Consider the following 21465-nt stretch of genomic DNA (forward strand, 5'->3'; position numbering starts at 1 on the left):
CTTTAATCCCAGCACTTGGGAGGTAGTGTGGATCGCTGTGAGTTCGAGGCCAGCCTGGTCTACAGAGTGAGTTCCAGGACAGCCAGAGCTACAGAGAGAAACCCTGTCTTAAAAACAAAATAAAACAAAACAAAGCAAAGCAAAAGAACAGCCCCTCCCTGGATCAGCCCAGGTGAGGGGCAAAGGAGCTAAGCCTCACAGAGTTGAGAAGGAGCAGTTTACTGACAGCGCTATCTTTACAGCTGAGCAGAGCTGGGTTTGGATTGTGCTGTCAGAACTACTGTTGGATTTGGGACAAAGCCTTGACCCCTCCAGACAGCTGATTGTTTTTTCTAGAAACCGGGTTCTAAGGGTGGTGTTCAGCATCCAGGAAGTAGAGTGCGTTGTAAGTGCGTAAGCCCAGACTGGGCGAAACATTGGAGCTGCCCAAGTCAGGCTCTCTGAGGTTGCCTGTGACCCTCCCTGCTCCCCCACTGCAGCTGTTTCACCCCAGACTTACAGACCTGGCCCCAACCGAAGAGGGCAAGGCGGAAGTGCGGCAGGCAGCCTGTGGCTTCCTCTTTTGTTAATCCCCTGCTGCGGGTCCAGGACTCCTTACTCAGCCTTAGAAGAAGACGGGACAGCACACCATGGCCTCCCGTGCGGTGCCAGTCCGGCAGACATGCTGTTGTTTCAACGTCCGAGTGGCCACCACAGCCCTGGCCATCTACCATATAGTGAGTATTGGGGTGGCCGGGGTGATTGGGGTGTGCTTGCGCGCGCGCGCGCGCGCGCACACACACACACACACACACACACACACACTGACTGGCTGAGACTTTCCAACAGGTGGACTACTATCTATCTCTTGCCTGTGGGATGCTGGACAAGCCCTGCACTCTTCTGTGCCTCAGTTTCCCCCCCTGTCAAATGAAGCAGAATAGTGTCCTTAAGGTTGTAGGTGTATAACAAGAAGGGCAGGCTGGCAACAGAGAGGAGACCAGGCTGGGATAGCTCCAGGATGTCAGGCCCCACACAGGCCTGGGTGTAGGGCTTTCTGGGATCTGGGGCTACACATTTGGGCTTCCAGTGGGAACCAGGAAACCCTTCCTCTCAGCTCAGTCAAGCTGCTGTGTTCTCCCTTCAAGGACAGCTCAAGCTTTGTGCTTGGGGGAAATTGCTTGGTGCAGCCAGTGTGAGCCCATGGCTCCTGTCATTGTCACAGCATGACCCCGTGGAGTCACAGTCCCCAGGGATAAGGCTCTCTCCCTGTGGAGTGGCCCAAGCTCGGGGTCTCTGTTTTATTCTGCTCGAATCCACTCACCCCCCAACCCCCACACATCTGCTTCAGTGACTCAGACAGAGCCTGTGGCTAACAACAGCTCTCCTGGGCCTGGACAAGCTTCCTCAAAATCAGCCCCCAAGTCCGCAGGCTGCTGCGCAGAGCCTGACCCGCTTCCGGCTGCAGGCAGGGTGGCAGGGCAGTGCTCAAACCAGTTCTGTCCCTAGGCTTTTGTGTGTACTCCACCCCTCCCCCTCCATCCCAAGTCTTTGCTGTGCAGCCTTGGGTGACTTGTTCAGCCTCTCTGAGCCTGTTTCTTTAGATCAGAAATGAAGATAAGGATGACGAGAGCTTCGTGATAGGCTACTGTGTGGGTGAGGTTGTATCTATAAAGCAGGAGGGACGGTGTGTACCATGGTCCACTGGCTTCTTAGGAGTGTGTCTTGACCTGCCCATCTAGAACGGTGGTTCTCAACCTTCCTAATGTTGTAACCCTCTAATACAGTTCCTCACATTGTCATGACCCCCAACTTTAAAAAAAAAGTTTTTGTTGCTACTTCATAACTGTAATTTTGCCACTGTTATGAATTGTAATGTGAATAATTTTTGGAGACCCACAAGTGGAGAACCACTGATCAAAGAAACAGCATTTGAGGACCTCAGAGGTTGACCCACAAAGCCTCAACCAGCACCGAAGCCGTGAGAGGCGGTGGCACCCTGTCTCAGCCTCAAGTCTTCCAGGTTGTCATCTCTATGTTGGCAAAGCATTCTGGGAAGAGCATGGTGAGGGTCCTTATACCAGCTCTACTCTAGCCAGCTGTTTGAGCTCCCTGGGGCGGGGGGGGGGGCGGCGGGGGAAGGAACCCAGCTTGGGACCTGCTTCCCTTTCTAAAGTGGGGACTGGGCGCCGTGGGTTGGGGGCTTCTAACTTGGACATTTGCGGCATGCTGGGAGGTCACAAAGTAGCTTTGGTGGGGTGAATAGGTCTGTAGTAGCTTGGGACCCTTGCTCCATCTCCTATGGTGGCTTTCAAAGAAGCACGCTCTGGTATCTCGGGATATCGTAAACATATTAAAAAGTAAATCAACCTGGTAGGCTGTACTGCGTGACCGTTGGGATTTCTTCTTGTTCGTGCCATCCAAACTCCTCGGCTGTGGACGGGCGAGAGATGTCCTGTTTCCATAGAGATCCAGAGACTGTGGGCCAAGTGATTGGGGCGGGCTTCCTGGAAGGAGTGCCACAGGTGGGGAGGGCAGAGTTTGGTGGTAGTGTGGCAGGGGAAAGTGTGAATGAGAAGCTGGTGTGCAAAGGTGAGGTGTGCCTGACTCAGAAGCCCTACTGAGGCTGCCGGGGGTGGGGGGGTGGGGAGGGAGATGTGACAAGCACTTTGTATGAAGCTGAGCATTTGAGCCTTTCTTTGGGGGTGGGCAGTTCTTTGTATTGTATATACCAGCAGTCACCCCCCCCCCTCCAGCCACCATTCAAATCCCTATGTGGGCTGTGATAGTGCAGGATGCAAACAAAACCATCACTTGGTATGTGAGCCATACAGGGCCATGGGATGTTCTGGAGCCACAGGGGGTGTAAGAATAGAAGAAGCCCCTGGAAGCCAGATACCCAGCCCAGGCACTAAGTTAGCATACACAGCTTGGCCAGAGAACCTTGTTTCTTCCCACAAGGACAGGGCTTGGGCGGGGTAGGGGGGGCTTTCCTTTGGCACAGCAGATGGGTGGCAGGTGTGCCAACAGGACCTCAGACATCTGGGTAGAAAAAGAGAAGGTACCACCAGATGTACCAGCCACTCATGTCGCCGTCATCTGGAGCCAGCCATGGGTGACACCTCTGTACGTTGAGAGCTATTTGTGGACACGGGGAGCGTTAAATCGGGCCATTGACGCCCAAGATGGGGCCACGCTTCGTGGAACTGTAGGGTGCGATTACGGGAAGATCTTACCTGGCCAACAGGTTTGTGCTCTCATGCTCCAGACTCCCAGGGATCAGGGAAGTGAGAGCACCTTTGCCAGAGTCCCGCTTTGGGTGTCCTAAGTTGGTGTCAGGAAACAAGGAGGGAGGAGGGGACACCAGCAGACCTTTTGGAGGGGAAATCCTTGGGCTCTCTTCTTCTGTGTTCCTGCGGTCTACTCCTGATACTGGGGGTGGGGGTGGGGGGGGCATGGGGAAGCTGGTACCTGCAGTGACCAGAGGAACCTACGCAGACTCTAGCTGTGAAGGGATGAGCTAAAACCAGAGTGAGCGGAGGGGAAGGGGTGGGGAGGGGGAAGGCTGCTGTAAGGAATGGGCTGGCATTAGCTTGGAGACCTTGAAAAGTCTATTTCCCTCCAGCTTTTTTGTGTTTGCTTTGTTTTATTTTATTTTATTTTATTTTATTTCTTTGAGACAAGGTCTTGCTATACAATACAAACTGGCCTAGAACTTGCTCTCCTACTTCAGCCTCCCCAGAGCTGTGCGTACAGGCGTGTACCACTACCCTATTCACAAGGCATTTCTCCCCTTTTCTTGCTTGCTTCTCTTTCCTTTATTGTGACACTAGGAAGGGATGAGTCCTTCAGCCCCACATACGCTAGGGAAACACACCGACAGCAAGATGCATCCCTGCCCTTTTTTTTTTCCTTTTTTCTTTTTTTCTTTTCCCAGACAGGGTTTCTCTGTGTGGCCTTGGCTGTCCTGGACTAACTCTGTAGACCAGGCTGGCCTGGAACTCACAGAGATCTGCCTGCCTCTGCCTCCCGAGTGCTGGGATTAAAGGCGTGCGCCACCATGCCCGGCCCCCAGCCCCTCTTTTTAATTTTGACACGGTGTCTTGTAAGTTGCTCAGGCTGGCCTGGAACTTGTGGGCTTCCTGCTTCAGCCTTCAGAACATCCAGATTCCAGGCCTGCCCCACTAGGCTCAGCACGCAGACTACTTTTCAAAGCAAACATCTTGTTTCTAAGACAGTTTCTGACCTAGAGGAAACTGCAGATTTAGTGCGGAGAGCTCCTGGGCGTCCCCCTCCTGTCTCCCGACTGCCTGAGTCTCACGTCGGTGGGACACACCTGTGACAGCTGCCTGTCAGGACCTACACTCGGCTTTCTCTTTCTGTCTTTGTCCTTTTTCTGTTTCAGAGCCCTATCACACCGGGTGGCACTCTTCTTGGGTTCCTCTGGGCGGCAGCAGGCTCTCAGGTCTCCTGGACTCTCTTGAGTTGATGACTGGGATGGCTCTGAGAAGTTCTGTTGACTATTTTTTGTGGACTATGCCTCACCGGGCTGTACCTGGTGGCCTGTCACAGTGAGCCTGGTTCCTTTGTACCAGGATGACAATCAGCTTTAAGGCATCGCATAGAGGGAGCTGTGCCACCCAAGTCACTCATCGCCTCCAGTGGTGACATCGACCACCTGGCTGGCATTTTCTCTTCGCAGTTTTCTTTTTCTCCTTTCCTTTTTCGAGTTTGTGTGTGTGTGTGTGTGTGTGTGTGTGTGTGTGTGTGTGTGTGTGTGTGTGACTCTTTGCCCGGGCTCATATGGGTGGAGTTGGGAGTGAGGTTCAGCCTTCTAGAAGGTGGACTAGACACACAAAGTACTTGGGCTTCCTCATGGGACAGCTGCTTATTCCTTTGTGCCCTGTAAGCAGCTTATTGGTGTATTTGGCAGCTACTCACAGATACACCTTGTGCCTGGTTTACGAGTACACGGGAAACCTCCATCATGTGCAGCATATGGACAAGCCAGGGCACAGTGGGGCTCGTAGGCCCTGGCTTGGGGTGGTTTGCGTGTCCTGAGATCTTCAAGGAGGCCTCCCCTTCCAGGAAACCCTTCTGACTTGCCCACCTCCCAACTCTTGGCTTCTTCCTTTGGCTTCATGTTGTGGGCAGTGACTTGGTGCGCGACACTCACTGGGGACATGGCCTTGAGCAGGCAGGTGGGTATCTTTGCCGTCTGGACTTCAGTTTTTCCAGCTGTTTGCAGAGGCCAGTGGTCTCTGTGCCAACGGTGACTCTTTTGTGGTTTTGAGCTCGGTAGTCCTCGGTGACATAGGGGTTAGCCTAATAATTACAGCTATCTCAACACTCACTGCTGTCATTGGGGGGTGGGGGTGGCCTTTGCCATGAAAGTGGTTGATGAAAGGCATACAGCCCCCACCTCAAAGGTGAAAAGAAACAGCTGGCTCTGCAGCCAGCTACGAGTGACCAAGGCTGGGCACACACAATCAGGTTCCCCGGCTACTGCGTCTTAATGCAGTAACAGGTTTGTGACATTTTTTATTTATAGAAACCGAACAAAGAAAGTCATAAGTCAACAGACGTTTCAAATGCATTGGTGGAAACACAAGGTTACAGCCAAGCAGAGAAGTCTCCACCCTAGGCCTCAGATGCTTATCGGAGATATTTTTAGCCTTTGGGTTGGTGGAGGCTTGGGGTCTGTTAGCACATTCTGGAAGGATTTATCCAATAGTCACAAAGACATTAGGTGAGACACTGGCTTGGGAAATAAATGCCCCACTAAGAGGGGCTAAAGATAGACTGTTTGTAATAAGCTGACTGTGGATCTGTAACATTCCAACTCTCCACGGCCATCAAATCTAATCAATCAGCCTTGTAGTTTAATGTGTTTATTGTTTTAAGGTGTTGTGTTTTTTCCCCCCCTTGTAACTTCAGTTAACAAGGTAAATAGGAAGTGGTGGTGTGAAGAATTGCCTGGGGTGGATATACAGGAAGTTGAAGATGAACAACCAGGCCGTGGGCTGGGTCTGGAGAACGATTTCACATGGCTGCCCACAAAGGGACATTAGTTGGTGACCCTCCCTAGGACCTCTGTCGTTCTGTCCGTTCTGTGACCCGGCACTCCATTCCGGGCTCCTGTGTCTCTGGGCAGACCTGCCTCCTGTCTTCTCTTTTAGTGGGCAGCCTTGCTGGGGATGAGGGGTTGGTCTCTAGAGGCCTAGAACCGACTGCCAGTGCTCTGGGTCCAACATGTCCCGAGTCACTGGCGGTTAACTGTGTCAAGCATTATTAACGCTGCTCAGCTCTGCTGATCTGGGGACCTTTTTGTGCGCACTGACTCCTCTTGGAGAACGGTTGTCACCCATGCCCATCTCTGTGTGTTTCCAGCCTGTCCCACATCTTCTCCAGCCATATACTGCTGTCACTACAGGGGATGTGGGTGGTGGCGGTGGTGTCACTGTGTGATTGGATAACTTCCAATTGTGTTTATAAGAGGGATGCTTCTGTTTCTTGGGTGGGTGGGCTCACCTTTCCAGGGGTATTTCCTTCCTCTAAGAATTATTTTCTGAGCCCCCTCCTTCCCTCGTGTCCCTGAGTCCCCCGTGTGTCCCCAGTTCCTGCATGCTACATCCCTGTGCTCTGCCCTGCAGCCTGGCACAGCGATTGGCTTGGCCTGGGTCATCTTTGATTTAAGTGCCTAGGCTTGGCATGCTGCAGGTAGCAGCCGCTCTCTAACAGCTCCAATTTTTTACAAACCGTTAACTCAAAAGTTACCCCTAGAAACATCCATATAGCCCAATTCCAAGTTGTGACCAACACTCCCCAAGCAACTGTCCCTTGAGGTGTCCCTCGGGGCCAGTGACCTGCCTGGTGATGGCCCTGGCTGCACATCACAGCTTGGAGCTCCCCAGGGTGATGTCTTCATGGCCTCAGACCCCAAAGCTTCCTCCCTGGCCTCAGCACCCCCAGAACCTCACAGTGGGAGCCTCTTGGGTGTATTTTTTTGTCTGCTTTCCTGAGAGGGAAGACGCTGCCTGGGTGGCTTTGAGTCTGGGGCTTCTAGTTTGTGGCTTCCGGGGGCTTGTGTTGCTTGCTCATCCACAGGTGCTCTGTGGGGATCAGCCCATCTTTGTGGGTCACCATCTTTGGTGGTCGATAGCTGTTTCCTCATTTTCTCCTCGCAGTGGCTCTCTGAGGTGGAAGGGTTCTGTTCTCTCTTCTATAGTGAGGAAACTGAGGCACAGAGACCAGTAAGGCATTTGTGGCTATCCTGGGGTCTCTTTCGTTTTTCTTTTCGCATTCCTTTCCTTCTTATCCCTCATCTTTATCCTTTTCTCACTCCCTTCTTCCTTTCCATTTTCTTTTCTTTCCTTTTTCTTGGAGACAAGAGTCTCATGTCATCTAAGCTGCCCTTAAGTTCTCTATGTTCCCAAGGAAAACCCTGGATTCAAGGATAATTCCTAAGGATCTTCCTGTTTCCACCTCCCAGGTGCTGGGATTATAGGTGTGCACCACCACATTCGGGGGCAGGGAGGGGGCCCTGAGTTCCTAGAGAGGGTCCTGGGAGTGGGTGGATAATCATGTTGGGACAGGGTGTAGGGTGAGGAACCTGCATGTGTGTGTGTGTGTGGGGGGCGGCTTGTTAGGGGCGGGAAGCCAGCTCTGCTGAGTCTGGGATGGCAAGAGAGCCAGCTGGGTGCAGTGCAGTTTGCAAGCAGGATGAGGGTGTTGCGATGATATCTGGGGGTTGGGGTGCACTGAGGAGATAGTGTTTTTTTGGGGGGAGTGACCACACCTGGCCACCCTGATAAGCTGTGATAGGAAGCAAGGGAAATGGCGGCGGCGGGGGGTGGGGGAGGGGGGAGATGGACGGAACTTCCTCTAGCTGCTGTCACTTCTGTCTCTCTGTGTGTCTTCCCAGATGACTTGACCTGAGTTCCCCAGGGTCACAGGGATGAATAAATATCCATCATAAAGACCTAACATTCTACATCTTCTCAAGCCTTCCTCCTCTCAGCCCTCCCCCCCCCCCCATCACTCAGCGGGACACAGGGAAAGGCTGATATGCACTTTGGGTCAATGACAGAAGGGTGTGGACGCTCCCGGGGACCCACTCATGCTGAAGTGTGAGGACAGGCCCAAGCATGATTCTCAAGTTCATCTCCAAGGGTTGCTAGGAAACGTCCCCCACTTCCATTTTCTCCTTTTGATGAGCAGCTTATGGGGTGGCTTCTGAGGGACTTTGGGTAGGATTAACATCTGCTAAGGCAGAACCAGGAGGCACCAGGGCTGCACAGGGGGCTTGGGACACGGCTTTACCTGTAATGGGGCTCCTGGGAGAGCCCCCCGAAAGCTGAGCTTACAGCCTGGAAAGAGAGAGTGGCTTTGAGCAATTGTTCTTAATTGTTTTGAAATGAGGTATTTTCTTCCTCTTCTTCCTCTTCTTCCTCTTCTTCCTCTTCTTCCCCTTCTTCTTCTCCTCTTCCTCCTTCTTCTCCTCCTCCTCCTGTTTGGTTGTTTTGTCTTCATGTCTGACTGTGCACCTGCAGAGGTCAGAAGAGGGCACCGGGTCCCACTGACCTGCAGTTACAGACAGTTAGTTGTGAGTAGCTATGTGCATGCTGGGGACTGTTCTCCTAATCACTAAGCCATCTCTCCAGTTCCACTATTTGGGATCTCTTGACGAAAAGCTTCAAGAGGACTCTGAAGTGAGGGACTCCTGTCTTTCTTGGGTCCCCCATGCTTTTTTGTTCTGTCCTGCGTTACTTGAACCCAGAGTGAGGGGTCTAATGCCAACAACCCCGCCCACTAGGATCACCCTCATCTTATCACTGCATCTGAGCATTGCTCCTGCCATTTCCCATGCATGTCGTCATTGTCACCAGCAGTATTTTCATCACAGTGACCACTGCTGTTACTTCCTACATCCTAGCATGCCACTGGTGTTTTCTCCATCACCCGTCCTGCCCAGGTCACAGCCACCTATGCCAAGCTGACTTCAGGAAAATGGTGCAGCCCCTTTCCATCACCATGGCTCTCACTGCAGCCTGATGCCTCCTTCTCATGTCACCATGCCTGTCCCCAGCCAGTGGCCTTGCTTTCCTCCTCCCATGCCTCTCACATATGTGCCCAGTTCTGTTCAAGATATAAAACAGCCCTGTGCCCCCATGTGCCCCGTGACCCAGTAGCAACCTTGGAGGAGGTGTTTGCCTTCATTCCAAAACCCGGAGAGGTCAGCAGTTAACTCAGGGCGCAGAGCTTGTAGCCACAAAATGTCACTCAAGGAGCAGAACTCAGCCACAAAATGTCACCTATGGAGAGAGGACGCTGGGGTGGGGACAGCAGGCACAACGAGACATCTGTCTCCACTGTGCAGAGAGGACAGCATGGGTCCTCAGGACACAGCCAGCCAGCCTCCTGCAGCTTGAGAAAGTCTCAGGACTGTAGCTAGGTGGAGCCCAGGGTCAGTGAGGGGATGGGGCTCGGCCTGGACATCCCCCTTTCTGTCTGCTGTCCTCTCATGGCTGGCCTGAAAGGGCCGATTGCTTCTCAATAGCTGGGATGTTCATTGAAGCATGCAGCCATGGCTGAGCAGTGTCCTCTGATGGGCTGGGCAGCTGGGGTTTTGTGGGTAGGAGGCCATTGATATGGGGCCCTGCTCTGTGCAGAAGTTCTGCTCCGTAGCTCTCACACACTCAACAGTGCCAGCAGCCTCTGGTGCTCATAGAAGAGACCCTTCACACTGTGAAAACTGAGGCATGGGAGGGGCAAGGGTGAAGCCATCACCAGAGGTGACACAGACAGAAAGGAAGTCTTCACAGTCTCCAGCCCTGGCTCTGGATAGTTCTCAGACAGGAGGCAGGAGGCTGTGAACAGCATCACCAGCCCCTAGAATAGCCCTGGGCTTGGGGACCGAGGCATGCGTTTTCATCCAATGGTTCCATCCAATGGTTCCAGCCAGCCAGCCCTCTTTTTCCTCTCTGTCCTGATTGTTTGGGCCATAGAACAAGTTCATTATGTTGTGTTCGCTGGGCTATGGGCAATTGTAGCCAAGCTTGTGTTCAGGTCTGAGCACACAGTGGGGTCAGCAATGTCAGGAGCTGCCATTCTCTCTCTTGGGGAACAGAAGATGGGGGGCTCTGGAGACACCTTCTTCTTGCAGAGCTGACTTCTGGGTTGTCTTGCTATGTTGCCTTGGGCTGGTACCTGCCTTCTCTGAGCCCAGGCTCTCATATGGCAAACGAGGATAGACTCGCCCCTCCCCCAATCAGTTCAGCAACACCTTCGGTAGAGATGCAAGTTGACAGCGAGCCTGCTATTCAGTAGGGAAAAAAAAATTCTTTTTCTAGTGGGGCAAATACTTCTGGCCTAGTCATCACTGTTCAATTCTGCTGCTAGGTCAGGGAGGGGCCCTGGCCAACTTTCTTAAGGATCCCATAAGGAAGGATGTGGGGGCAGCCTCAGCAGGGCCAGGGGACCAAAGACACAGGGAGCAGCCAATCGATGAAGACCAACAGCCTGGTATAAGTTCCTAGCGAACAGGGGCTGCTGGGGCAAGGTCCTTTGATTCTCACTCTCCTGGTCTGTAGAAGGGGCAGAGGATGAGGACTGATCTTGTCCTGGCCCGTTCTCCCTACTTCCCAGGGCACTGGCCACTTGCAAGGGTTGTTGCTGAGATGTGAATGGCAGTATATGAACCTTAGCCTACGGGGACTGAAGAGTCCGGCATGGGAGGTGGGGTGGGTGGTGATTGTGCAACAAAATGCCACCCTTGATAGCCTTTCAAACTGCAACTTCGGCAGCTGGGGCATCTAATACTTAGGCCCATTAGAATCGCTCCATCTCTCTTGTGCATGGTAAGGGTCCCCAAGGGAGGGCTTCATTCATTCATTCATTCATTCATTCACTCACTCATTCATTCATTCACTCATGCACTCACTCACTCACAACTGCTCTTAGTTGTGCAGACTGAGCTTTCTTATCTGTGGTGTGCTTTGATCAATCGTCCTGTCTGGCTCCCCACAGCTCTAGGAGGCCAGTGTTATCAACTCCTTTATAGTTGGGAAAGCAGAGCCCACCCCCCCCCCCCGAACTGCGGTGAATGGCAACTGCTTATCCAGGGCCTGGGGCTCCACAGTGCATTCTAGACCTCTGCTGATGGCCCATGGACTGGACGCTCCATGATGCTTGGGTGTGATGACCAAGATCCTATGTCAGCCAGAACCTGTTCTGGTCTTGGGGTACAGTGAAGGGGTGCAGTCGGGTTACCTGATCTTCAGCAGCAAGATGAGGCAATGCTTCCCGGAAGCAGGGTGTCCCTCTGAGTCTCCTTTATGCCTCCTTCGGTACAGGGGGGTACCTGAGTCAGCTTCTGAATGAACCCTACTTAACAGATGAGGAAACTGAGGCACAGAAGTCAGGTCAAATGTCCACAGTCACACGGCAGGGAAGAGGAAGGGCAAAGATGCGACACGTGAACGCCCAGGATGCCCACTGGCTAAGCAAGCTGTCACTCCACCCTGTTTGGATGGTGGCCCAGCTCACTGGTGCCCTGCTCTCTCCCAGGTCATGAGTGTCTTGCTGTTCACTGAGCACATGGTGGAGGTGGCCCGCGGTAAAGTCTCCTGCAGGTTCTCCAAGATGCCATACCTCAGGATCGGTAGGTCTGGGGACAGTGGTGGTTGGGAGGGGACCTGTGGGCAGTGCGTGGTGAGGGCACTCGGACTGTGGTCTGTGGTCCTGCCATCTTTGCTGTGCTTGTCCCTGACCCTTTAGGAGCCTGGGGCATCTCACATGCAAATGAGGCTCTCCCCTGCTTGTGCTAGGGGCTTTGTTGGCCTCCGAGGTTCAGACCTGAGTTCCTGCCACGCTGGCCACTTCACACCGTCCTGTCCACCAGTCGTCTCCTCCTCTGCCAGTCACAGCCCTCACCTGGCTGAGGAGGGACAGCCATCTATTCCAGACCAGCCTGGTCTGGTGCCAGGCTTCACTGTTCACACTCGTGGCCCCACACTAGCAGTTGCCAAAGCCTGGTCCCCCGGAACCCGTTCAGGCTTTGCCTCAGTCTCTGCCCTGCCTTGCAGCCGACCTGCTCTCCAGCTTCCTGCTCATTGGAGTGCTCTTCGCCATCAGCATCAGCCTGCTGTTCGGTGTGGTCAAGGTGAGGCCTGTGCAGGGATGGAGGGGCCAAGAGCTGAAGCCTTCCTGCTGTTCTGAGCACCCCACAGCTCTTCACATGCTCATTTGGGAGTAGATGCTACTCCCTATGGGACCCCATAGTTTGCCAGCTTCCGGCACTTTCAGGATGCCTGAGCGGGCCAGCCTCTAATGTCTGGGCTGGATTATGAGGTGGGGCTTAAGGGGAACTGGGTACTCACAGGACGTCTGCATTCTGTAGACTATGAGTAGGGCTGGGAGCTTTGAGATGAGAGAAAGAAGGATAATATGACGGGGTATAGGGAGAGGGACAGCACTGGGGTTGGCCTCAGGGACAAGGGTCTTTCCCCTGCCCTGGCCCTACTGCAGAGGGGACAGTTGCTCATGAAATCCTAAGAATATGTGCTTGTTCTAGGGAAAGGCAGACAGACTAGAGAGTTAGGGTGACTTGGAGAAATATGGGGGAGATTGAGTCAGGATGAGGTTCCCCTTCCTGCAAAAGAGGAGACATTTGCCCCATGGCCTCCAGGGAGGCAGGAAGTTGGCCTGGTCACTTGGCTACCTGGAGAGAGTCCTGGCCTGCAGATGATGGTTAGGCAGAAGGGCGGTGGCTTAACACCTGGAGTGTCCCACTCCCTGGCTACCCCTGCTGTATCCGGGAACCTCGCTGCCCAGGATGTCCTCACTATGTGGTGTGGCTGTGGGGCTGCTGTAGAAACTCACCGTGTCCAGCTGAAAAAGGCAGAGCAGGGGCCCCTGAAGACTCAAACAGGGTGTCTTGATCACCTCTGAGTGGCTTAAGTAACCATGAGATCCTCACGACACCAACTTCTCTGTGACTTTGCCCCCACTGGGTACATATATGCATGGGTGCAGGGTGTCTACTGAGGGAGAGAGACACTGATTGGCCTCCAGGGGCCTCTTTCCATAGCCTGTCACATTTGGCCTTGACTTACTACACAGGACAGGATCCTCTCCCTAGCCCTTTACTGGCTGGTGCCTCTGCCTCTGGCCCTGTGCCCAGTCCCCTCACCTAACAAGTTCTGGATCTATCTGGGTGTCCCCTTCTGGGAGGGTCTCTCTGTTTCCATTCTTTGTATAGTAGGCACCATGCTCTACCTTGTGGGTCCTTGAGAAAGAAATGAGTCAGGGTCTGCTCTCAGAGTCTGTCATCCAGTTTCCATTGCTGGGACAAAAATACCCGAGAGAATCATCATCTACAAGGAGGGTTCATTTTGGCTCGTGCTTCCAGCCCACGGTGTGCTGGCTCTCTCTGGGTGTGAGATGAGGCGGAACATCACGGTGGGGAGGAAGTGGCATATGGTTGGCAAGGTTGCTCACTTCATGGTAATCAAGAAGGAGAGAGAGAGAGAGAGAGAGAGAGAGAGAGAGAGAGAGAGAGAGACAGAGAGACAGAGAGAGACAGAGACAGAGAGACAGAGAGACACACACAGAGAGAGACAGAGAGACAGAGAGAGACAGAGAGAGAGAGAGAGAGAGAGAGAGAGAGAGAGAGAGAGAGAGAGAGGAGAAAAGGGTTCATGAATAAGCCCGGAGCGTACCCGCTAGTGACCTGTGGCCACACCCCTTCATTCCCACCGTTTCCTCATGCCATTCTCTCATGACCCTTTCGCTGGGTTCCGTTGGTGCACAAGGTTCAACCCTCAGCACCACACAAATACAAATGAGGCATGGTGATGCACACCTGCTATCAAAGCATTCTGGAGGTGGAGGCAGGAGACTCAGGAGTTCAAGGCCATGCCTGGCTACGTAGGGAGTTTGAGAACAGCATAGAACACATGAGATCCCATCTCAAAAAAACAAAACAAAACAAAAAAACAAAACAAAACCCCCCACAAAAGACAGACAAACAAAAAGATCATAACAGAGCCCCTGTATATGGAGCCTATTCCCTGGTGTCTTCTGAGACCCCGAGATGTCCCTCCCCCAGTCCCCAGAGAGTCACTCATAGGAAAGGATATGTGTGGATCTAGGCTGGCCCTAGTCACTCACTGATCTGTAGCATCAGTGATAAGCAGGGTGGGACCAGGATGCATGGGGACAAGGGCAACACTATGGAGTGTTGGCACCTCAGGGGGCACCCTGACAAGGTGGACTTTCCTCCTAGAATCGTGAGAAGTACCTGATGCCTTTCCTGTCCCTCCAAATCATGGACTTCCTGCTGTGCCTCCTCACGCTGTTGGGTTTCTACATTGAGTTACCAGCCTACCTGAAACTTGGCCGGCCCCGGCCCGTAAGTACCTGTGTGCATGGCCTGACCTGGGCTGGCTGGCCAGGGCAGGGTCTCTTTCCTCCTTGATATCCTTCAGCAAGGCCCTCTAATCCATGCCCCTGCCCAGGCTCTTTTCTCTGCACGCTGTGCCTGTCTATCAGTGTGCCTCCTGGGGAAGCCTTAGGACCAAATGAGGGTGTCGTGGGGTTGAGACCCAATGTGTAATGCTGACAGCAGCCCTAGCCCCAGATGAGAGCCTGTCTCCAGCCCTCAGAGCCTTCATATTTACACCGGCCATGTATGGATGACCTAGAGAGAATGATGTGTGGCCTCTTTGAGCCTCAGCCTTAGTCTAATTCCTCTTTTTGGAATCAAGTAAGACAGCTGGGCTGGTCAAAATGATGGAACAAAGACTGAGGGAAAGTGTGGTGGCCTTAGCCGGTGATGATACACACAGCTCTGTTGCAGTTGTTTTTCACAGTCCTGTGGATGCTGGTCCTGGGAAGGCCGGGCTGCTGGAAGGTGGGAAGGCTGGGGAGTCAGAAGACCCCTGTTGTGGTACCAGCTCTGCACACACCCTGATGTGAACATCCCATGTCCCTTTCCCTGAGCACAGTCAGTGAGGGTATCTTGGGTAGAGAGGCTCCCCAAGGGAGAGCTGCTCTATGTTCCTCTCATGGTTCTTCATGCTTCTTCCTCTATATAGGGTTCCTCTAAAGTCCCCTTGATGACCCTGAAGCTCCTGGACTTCTGTTTGAGTGTCCTGACCCTGTGCAGCTCTTACATGGAAGTGCCTGCCTACCTTAACTTCAAGTCCATGAACCACATGGTGCGTCTTGGTGGAGGATAAAGCCATACCCTGGCTGTGTGGCCTGGGGCAAGGCATCCTCCCATGTCGGGGGTTGGGGTTGGGGTCATGGTTGGAGGCTGGGTTTCCTGCCAGGAAGTCTCAGGAGTGAGTGGTATATTGGGAGAGTAACTGTCAGAGAGAAGCTTCTAAGGCAATAGGAGGCCTGGCCAAGATGGGCTGCGTAGCATCCTGCCCTGGGAACTGCGTTATGGAAAGACACCAAGTGTTCAATGCTGTCTAACCCACTGTCCCCAAGCACGGTGGCTTAAAATGACAATGCTATGTTACAGTTCTGAGAGCCAGGTACTGTGGGGTGGCTTGCTAGGTGGTTCAGTTGCCGGTTCAGTGTGGCAGCTAGGCAGGAGGCGAGTGATCTGCTCCACTGGGAAGGGGGGGGGGGAGGGTGCTCCTCGCAGCAGCATGGATGCCTTGCCCAGTTCCTTGTGGTGGCAGCCTTAAGTAGGGCAAGCCTGAGCATCCCTCAGGGCATGGCTGCCGGCTTTCCTCAGTGGAGGTATTGCAAGGGAGAGAAGGAGGCACCAATAGTGATAGCTTCAATCTGGCGGCTGGTTGGCTGCTCCTGAAAGCTCACGTCTGTCCCTGAATGAGTCCAGCTCATCCTCCAGTGAAGAGGCCAATGCTTTGTGTTTCTTTGTGTGTGTGTGTGTGTGTGTGTGTGTGTGTGTGTGTGTGTGTGTGTGTGTGTGTCCTTGCCTGCCAGGCTCGGGGGAAGACCAGAGCCCCCAGGGCCAAGGTGTTCATGTGGCCCTGTGTCATTGCAGAATTACCTCCCAAGCCAGGAGGGCATGCCGTACAACCAGTTCATCAACATGATGATCATCTTCTCAGTGGCCTTTGTCACTGTGCTCATCCTGAAGGTGAGTGGGCCCCGGACCCCTGCTGTCCTGTGGCTCCGGTTTCCCCGTAATGGACTGTGAGGAGGCAGGATGAGGTGTGCTCGTGGTCCCTTCCTGCTTCTAAGCTCTCCATAGCTCTCCTGCCTCAGCTCCTGTGGCTTGGCTTGGCGTCCTCAGGCACGGTCTGTGTAGAGGTTGTGGGTCTGTACAGTATACTCAGCTGCCTGGACATGTAGCTCTTTGTGACACTGACCCAGTGGACAGGATTTCAGCCCTGTGGGTTGAGGCTATACCCACTATTTTGTAATCTTAAAAAAAGCAACAGCATATCAGGGGCTTTTGTTTTGATTTTGAGACATGGTCTCATGTTGTCCAAGCTGGCCTCAAGCTCACTATGTAGCCCAGGCTGACTTTGAACTCCTAATTCTCCTGCTTCCCCTTCCCAAGTGCCGGCATCACAGGCATGTGTCCCCATGCTCAGCTCAGAGGCACTTTTCAAGAGGACCTTCCCACTTTTGTGCTTTGTCTCAAGATGGGTGTTGTCCTTTAAATTGTGAGTAGGGTGTTTCTGGCTGTGCCCAGGGAGGCTGGAAGCCAGATCAGAAGCCTAAAGAGCCTTTGCTGCATGGTGACTGTGAGCATCAGGAAGGGCAGTCAGTCTCTGGAGCATGCCAGGCTAGCATGAGAGGAAGCCCAAGGCTAGAAGAGGGTGGGATGGGGGAGGTCTGTCTGAGCTGCTATTGGATGCTGAATTCTGGGATGAGCGAGTGGTGGCTCCCTGGAGGCATCTAACATCTAGCCAGAGCCCCTCCGGCAAGAGAAGGAGGGTTGGCAGAGCACAGTCTAAACAGGCTCTCCTCCAGGTCTACATGTTCAAGTGCGTGTGGACGTGCTACAAATTCATGAAGCACATGAATTCGGCCGTGGAGAGCAGCAACTCCAAGATGTTCCTTAAGGTGAGTCTGATGGAGGGTCAATTACCAGGGCTACCACGCTATTGGTGCGACACTTGGGCCAGTTCCTTTCCCTCTCTGCATTGAAGATTGTTGGACCAGAAGAAATATAAAAAAAAAAAACCATCAGCTCTTATAGTCTAAGATCCCACCCACCCACCCACCCATCTATCTCCATCTATTCATCTCTATCCATCCATCCACCTATTCATTAGCTGATGTATCCACCTACTTATCCATGATCTATCCATCCAACCATCCAAACACTGTCCAACCGTCCAACCGTCCACCCGCACATCCATCCATCCATCCACTCACCCATTATCCAACCCTTACACATCCATACATTTACTCATCCATCCAGCCAGCCATTGTCCAACCATCCGTCTATTCATCCATGCATCCAACCATTGTCCAACCATCCATCCACCCATCTATCCATCCATCGATCCACCCATCCATCCTACCATTGTCCATCCATCCATTCATCCACCCACCCATTATCCAAACATTATACATTCATCCGTCTACTCATCCTACGACCCATCCATCCACCTAGCCAATCACAGTCTATCTCTCGGTTCATTATCCACCCGTAGCAAGTATGAGACCCAACTGTTGTTGATTTAAGTCCCAAACAGAAGTTAGTAGCCCATAGCACTTAAAAGTCCATCGTATTTGTGGCTGGGTCCTGATCTTGGATTTGACCTCTATCTCTTGACTCTCCTCAGTCTGGCCTCCAATCTCAGGCAGGACCTTCCTTTTTTGTTTTTTGTTTTTTGTTTTGGTTTTTTGGTTTTTTTCGAGACAGGGTTTCTCTGTGTAGCCTTGGCTGTTCTGGACTGACTTTGTAGACCAGGCTGGCCTCGAACTCACAGCGATCCGCCTGCCTCTGCCTCCCGAGTGCTGGGATTAAAGGCGTGCGCCACCACGCCTGGCTCCTTTTTTGTTTTTTTTTTGTTTTGTTTTTTTTGTTTCTTGAGACAGGGTTTCTCTGTGTAGCCTTAGCTGTCTTAGACTCACTTTGTAGACCAGGCTGGTCTGGAACACATAGTGATCCACCTGCTTCTGCCTCCCAAGTACTAGGATTAAAGGCATGCGCCACCATGCTCGGTGAAGGCAGACCTTCCTTAAAGGCCACAAAATAGCTGCCAGAACCCATAGGCTGACATCCTACCCCTTTAGTCACTCCTGCAGAAAGAGTAGTGTATCTGATTGGACCAGCTTGGGTCAAGAGACTTTCCCCAGTCAGAGGACTATAGCCAGGGGGATAGAATTTGACTTTGGGCAATTCATCCCAGGTTCTGTGTCTGCTCGCCTGGGTGGGAGGGATGGGAGCCAGTTCTTTGGAGAGCCTTTGGACCGAGAGTGTTCATCAAAGCCCTGGACACTGAGGCCAATGGGTACAGGCAGGTGCCTCCCCTGTGGGGATAGGAGGCCTAACCAGGTCTCACAGGCGTGCAAGCCACTGTCATCATCATTTTGATAGATGAGGGGCGCGAGGGGGAGGGTCCCTGTACTCCAGGTTAGACTGACATCCTTCCTGACGTGCTCATCTGTCCTCTCTGTCTCTCCCAGGTGGCTCTGCCATCCTACGAGGAAGCCTTGTCTATGCCCACTAAGACTCCAGAGGGGGACCCTGCGCCACCCCCGTACTCAGAAGTGTGACCCCACCAGGCCTCAGCCCACGGGGCCAAGAGAGTTGGAGCTTCTTCCTCCTGCTTCTTCACTTTGGTGTCTTCTGTGGCTACTTCAGGACAATCTGCTTGTGCACCCCCTCACTGTCCTCTCCTCCTGGGGACCCCCTCACTCACAACCGAGTCACCCCTGGCCTAAACGACCCTTTGAACTCAGAATACTCATCCTAGCAGCTCGTCTTGTCTCTATCAGCAATGACACTTGGTTAGGGCACAGCTGTGGCAAATTAGGGTGGGTGAGTTTGGTTCACAGCTACTAGCTTGATCTGTTTAGTTGGGCGGCCAGCACCGCAGGGGCTACAGAGAAAGGATCTGGCCAAGTAGAAGTTCCTGGTATCAGTTTATACACAGCCCTCAGGTTACAGGGACGTCGTGATCATGGTGTCTACTCGCCACCCCCACACCCCAAAAGTGTGCATATGGAACAATCCCTTCAAATCAGTTGCTTAAATAAATAGCAATTCAGTCAACTGCTGTCGTTAGGAATTATAATAAAACCTAATTTTTAAAAAATCGTGGTGTCAAACAGAAGGAAAGAGAGAGAGAGAGAGAGAGAGAGAGAGAGAGAGAGAGAGAGAGAGAGAGAGAGAGAAGGAGGGAGAGAGGGAGGGAGGGAGAGAGAGAAATGGTGTTCCTCACACCATGCACTTCAATGCAGCCCGTGGGTGCCCAGCCTCCACTTGAGTTCCCCTAGGAGCTGGAGGCTGAGCAGTCCCGACAAACACTCCTGCAGCTGCCCTATCCGTCCTGCTCGCCATGGGAAAGAAATGGTTGTTTTTGTTTTAAACAGCCCTTTCCCACGAGCCACTGCTTTGATGGCAAGCTGTCCTCACGTTCAGTCAAGTGCTGGGCTGCATTCCCCATGGCCGCACAGTGGTGAGGACCCTGCAAGGGTCACCTTAGCCATGGCAGATTTAGAGTCTGATTGTCACGACATCCCAGCAGCCAGATTGGTCCAGCCTGATTTGCCCAAGGCTATATGCTCAAGGGGATGGCAGGCTTGGAGTTGGCTGCTCTGTGGGCAGTTGTCTGTCACTAAGGATTCCCAGTTGGGTCAGGCTAGCCCATGGGGTGGAAAGAGCCAGCCAGGGGCCTGTGTCCTATGGTGGCGGTGAGGAGGGTTGGTCCATGCCCTTCTGTTTTCCCATCACTAGGGGTTGCTGGGGATTAATCATATTGATGGGGATCTACACCCTGCCTGTGGTGTAGCTGGGGGCTGCAGGGTTGAGAGGGTTGAAGAGAGATTCCCACTGCACCTGGGTCGTTGCTCGTGTGTGACTTGGAAGAGGGGGCCAATAAAGCAGCTGCAAGCTTTGCTCTGGCTCATTTGGTTCTTTACAGATGATGTAGAGATGGAGGAAGTGCCTCTGGCCTCCAGCTTCCATCACCCCAGCACACAGGTACACGTGAGCATTTTTGCCCAGCCCCTGGGGCCTGCACAGCTTGCCGGTGCCACCCTCCCCCCTCTACCCCTCCCCCCCTCGGAGCTGTTTCTGACTGCACATCACGATGTGAACATCTCCATGTCTCCCAGAGCCAGAGGGAGAGAGTGACCTCCAGCCAGGGACTGCTCTGCACGTTGGGAACTCTCAGGCTGGAGCTAGGAGACAAAAAGCCATAAACTGTGGTCATTACCCAATGCTGTGTGGCAAGTCTGTGACCTCAGAGTCCTGAGGATGAAGTGTCTCAGGGGATGTTTCACCAAGTGGAGTGAAGGTCAGGTCGTGGCAAGTGAAGGCTGGTCCAGGCCAAAGTTGTGAATGCTCAGGGCCACCGTGGTGGGGGCTGGGCTGGGCTCAGTGTTCTGCCAGCTGAGAGGAAAGGAGGCAGGAATGGCCCCTTGTACAGAAGGACTCTTTGCTTGCTCCCCCTGGCCAACGTCACCCTGAAGAGCACACCTTGACTGAAGATGGATGTGAGCAACCGAAGCCTTAGTAAAGCCATTACTATGCCCAGGCTTGCCAAAGGTGGCCTTGAGGGTTCTGAGCTCTCAACACAGAGAGAAAAGTCCAGGAAATCTGTGCATCAAGGCATAGATGGATTTAAGGCTGATATTTTCCCGTTCAGGCCTCCTTTTCTTTCTCCATCGCCTGCTTCCCCTCTAGGGCTCCTGAGCAGCTGAGGGCCTGTCTGGAAGGGACTTAAAGAGACAGCTGGGAAAGTTTGAGTCAAGATCTGTCACCAAGAGAGACCAAATGCCTGACGTGGTGGCACACTGGGAGCCTAAAACAAGAGGATCTCAACGTTATTAAGGCTACTCAGAGCTGTACAGTGAGGCCTTGTCTCAAAAGACCAAGTGCTAAGGGGATAACTCAGTGGCAGAGTGCTTTCCTAGAGTGCACGAAGTTCTGGGTTCAATTCCCAGCACCAACCACATAAAAAACAAAGGCAAAGGCTAAAGATCGTAGCCTCAGGTGCCGTCAGGGCTTCCTAGAGATGGAAGATTTTACTGTGGATTCTATTTGCTTTTTTAATTTTCTTTTTACCAGACTCCCAAGCAACTGATAACGGGTGCCTCTAACACCAATTGGAAAGGAGCTTCAGAGAGGTCCAGAGACACCAAATGACTTTCCTAGGGCCCCACAACTCTAGGGTTAGATGAAGGCCTTTTATTTCTGGTCCCAAGGCTGGGTTGTTGGGATGGGCCAGGGCCTCAGCCTGTGTGAGCTTATGCCTTGCAAAGATCCAAGTGAAGATCCCCTTACCCTGCCCCAGCAAGTATAGGATGGTGTGAGAT

At 52.9% G+C, this 21465-nt stretch overlaps 1 protein-coding gene across 1 annotated transcript; it reads left to right on the forward strand.

Moving 5' to 3' along the window:
- Positions 1-454: 454 nt before the first annotated feature.
- Positions 455-19198, forward strand: LAPTM5 (lysosomal protein transmembrane 5). The gene is made up of 8 exons (XM_084784904.1): positions 455-716; positions 11548-11641; positions 12066-12142; positions 14267-14392; positions 15078-15200; positions 16004-16099; positions 16942-17034; positions 18610-19198. Exons 1-8 carry the CDS (start codon positions 630-632, stop codon positions 18697-18699), a joined length of 786 nt encoding a protein of 261 aa, XP_084641030.1. The 5' UTR covers positions 455-629; the 3' UTR covers positions 18700-19198.
- The last annotated feature ends 2267 nt before the right edge of the window (positions 19199-21465 follow it).

This window comes from Acomys minous (assembly GCF_964271855.1).
Source record: "Acomys minous genome assembly, chromosome: 6".
In the NCBI taxonomy this organism is placed as follows: domain Eukaryota; kingdom Metazoa; phylum Chordata; class Mammalia; order Rodentia; family Muridae; genus Acomys; species Acomys minous.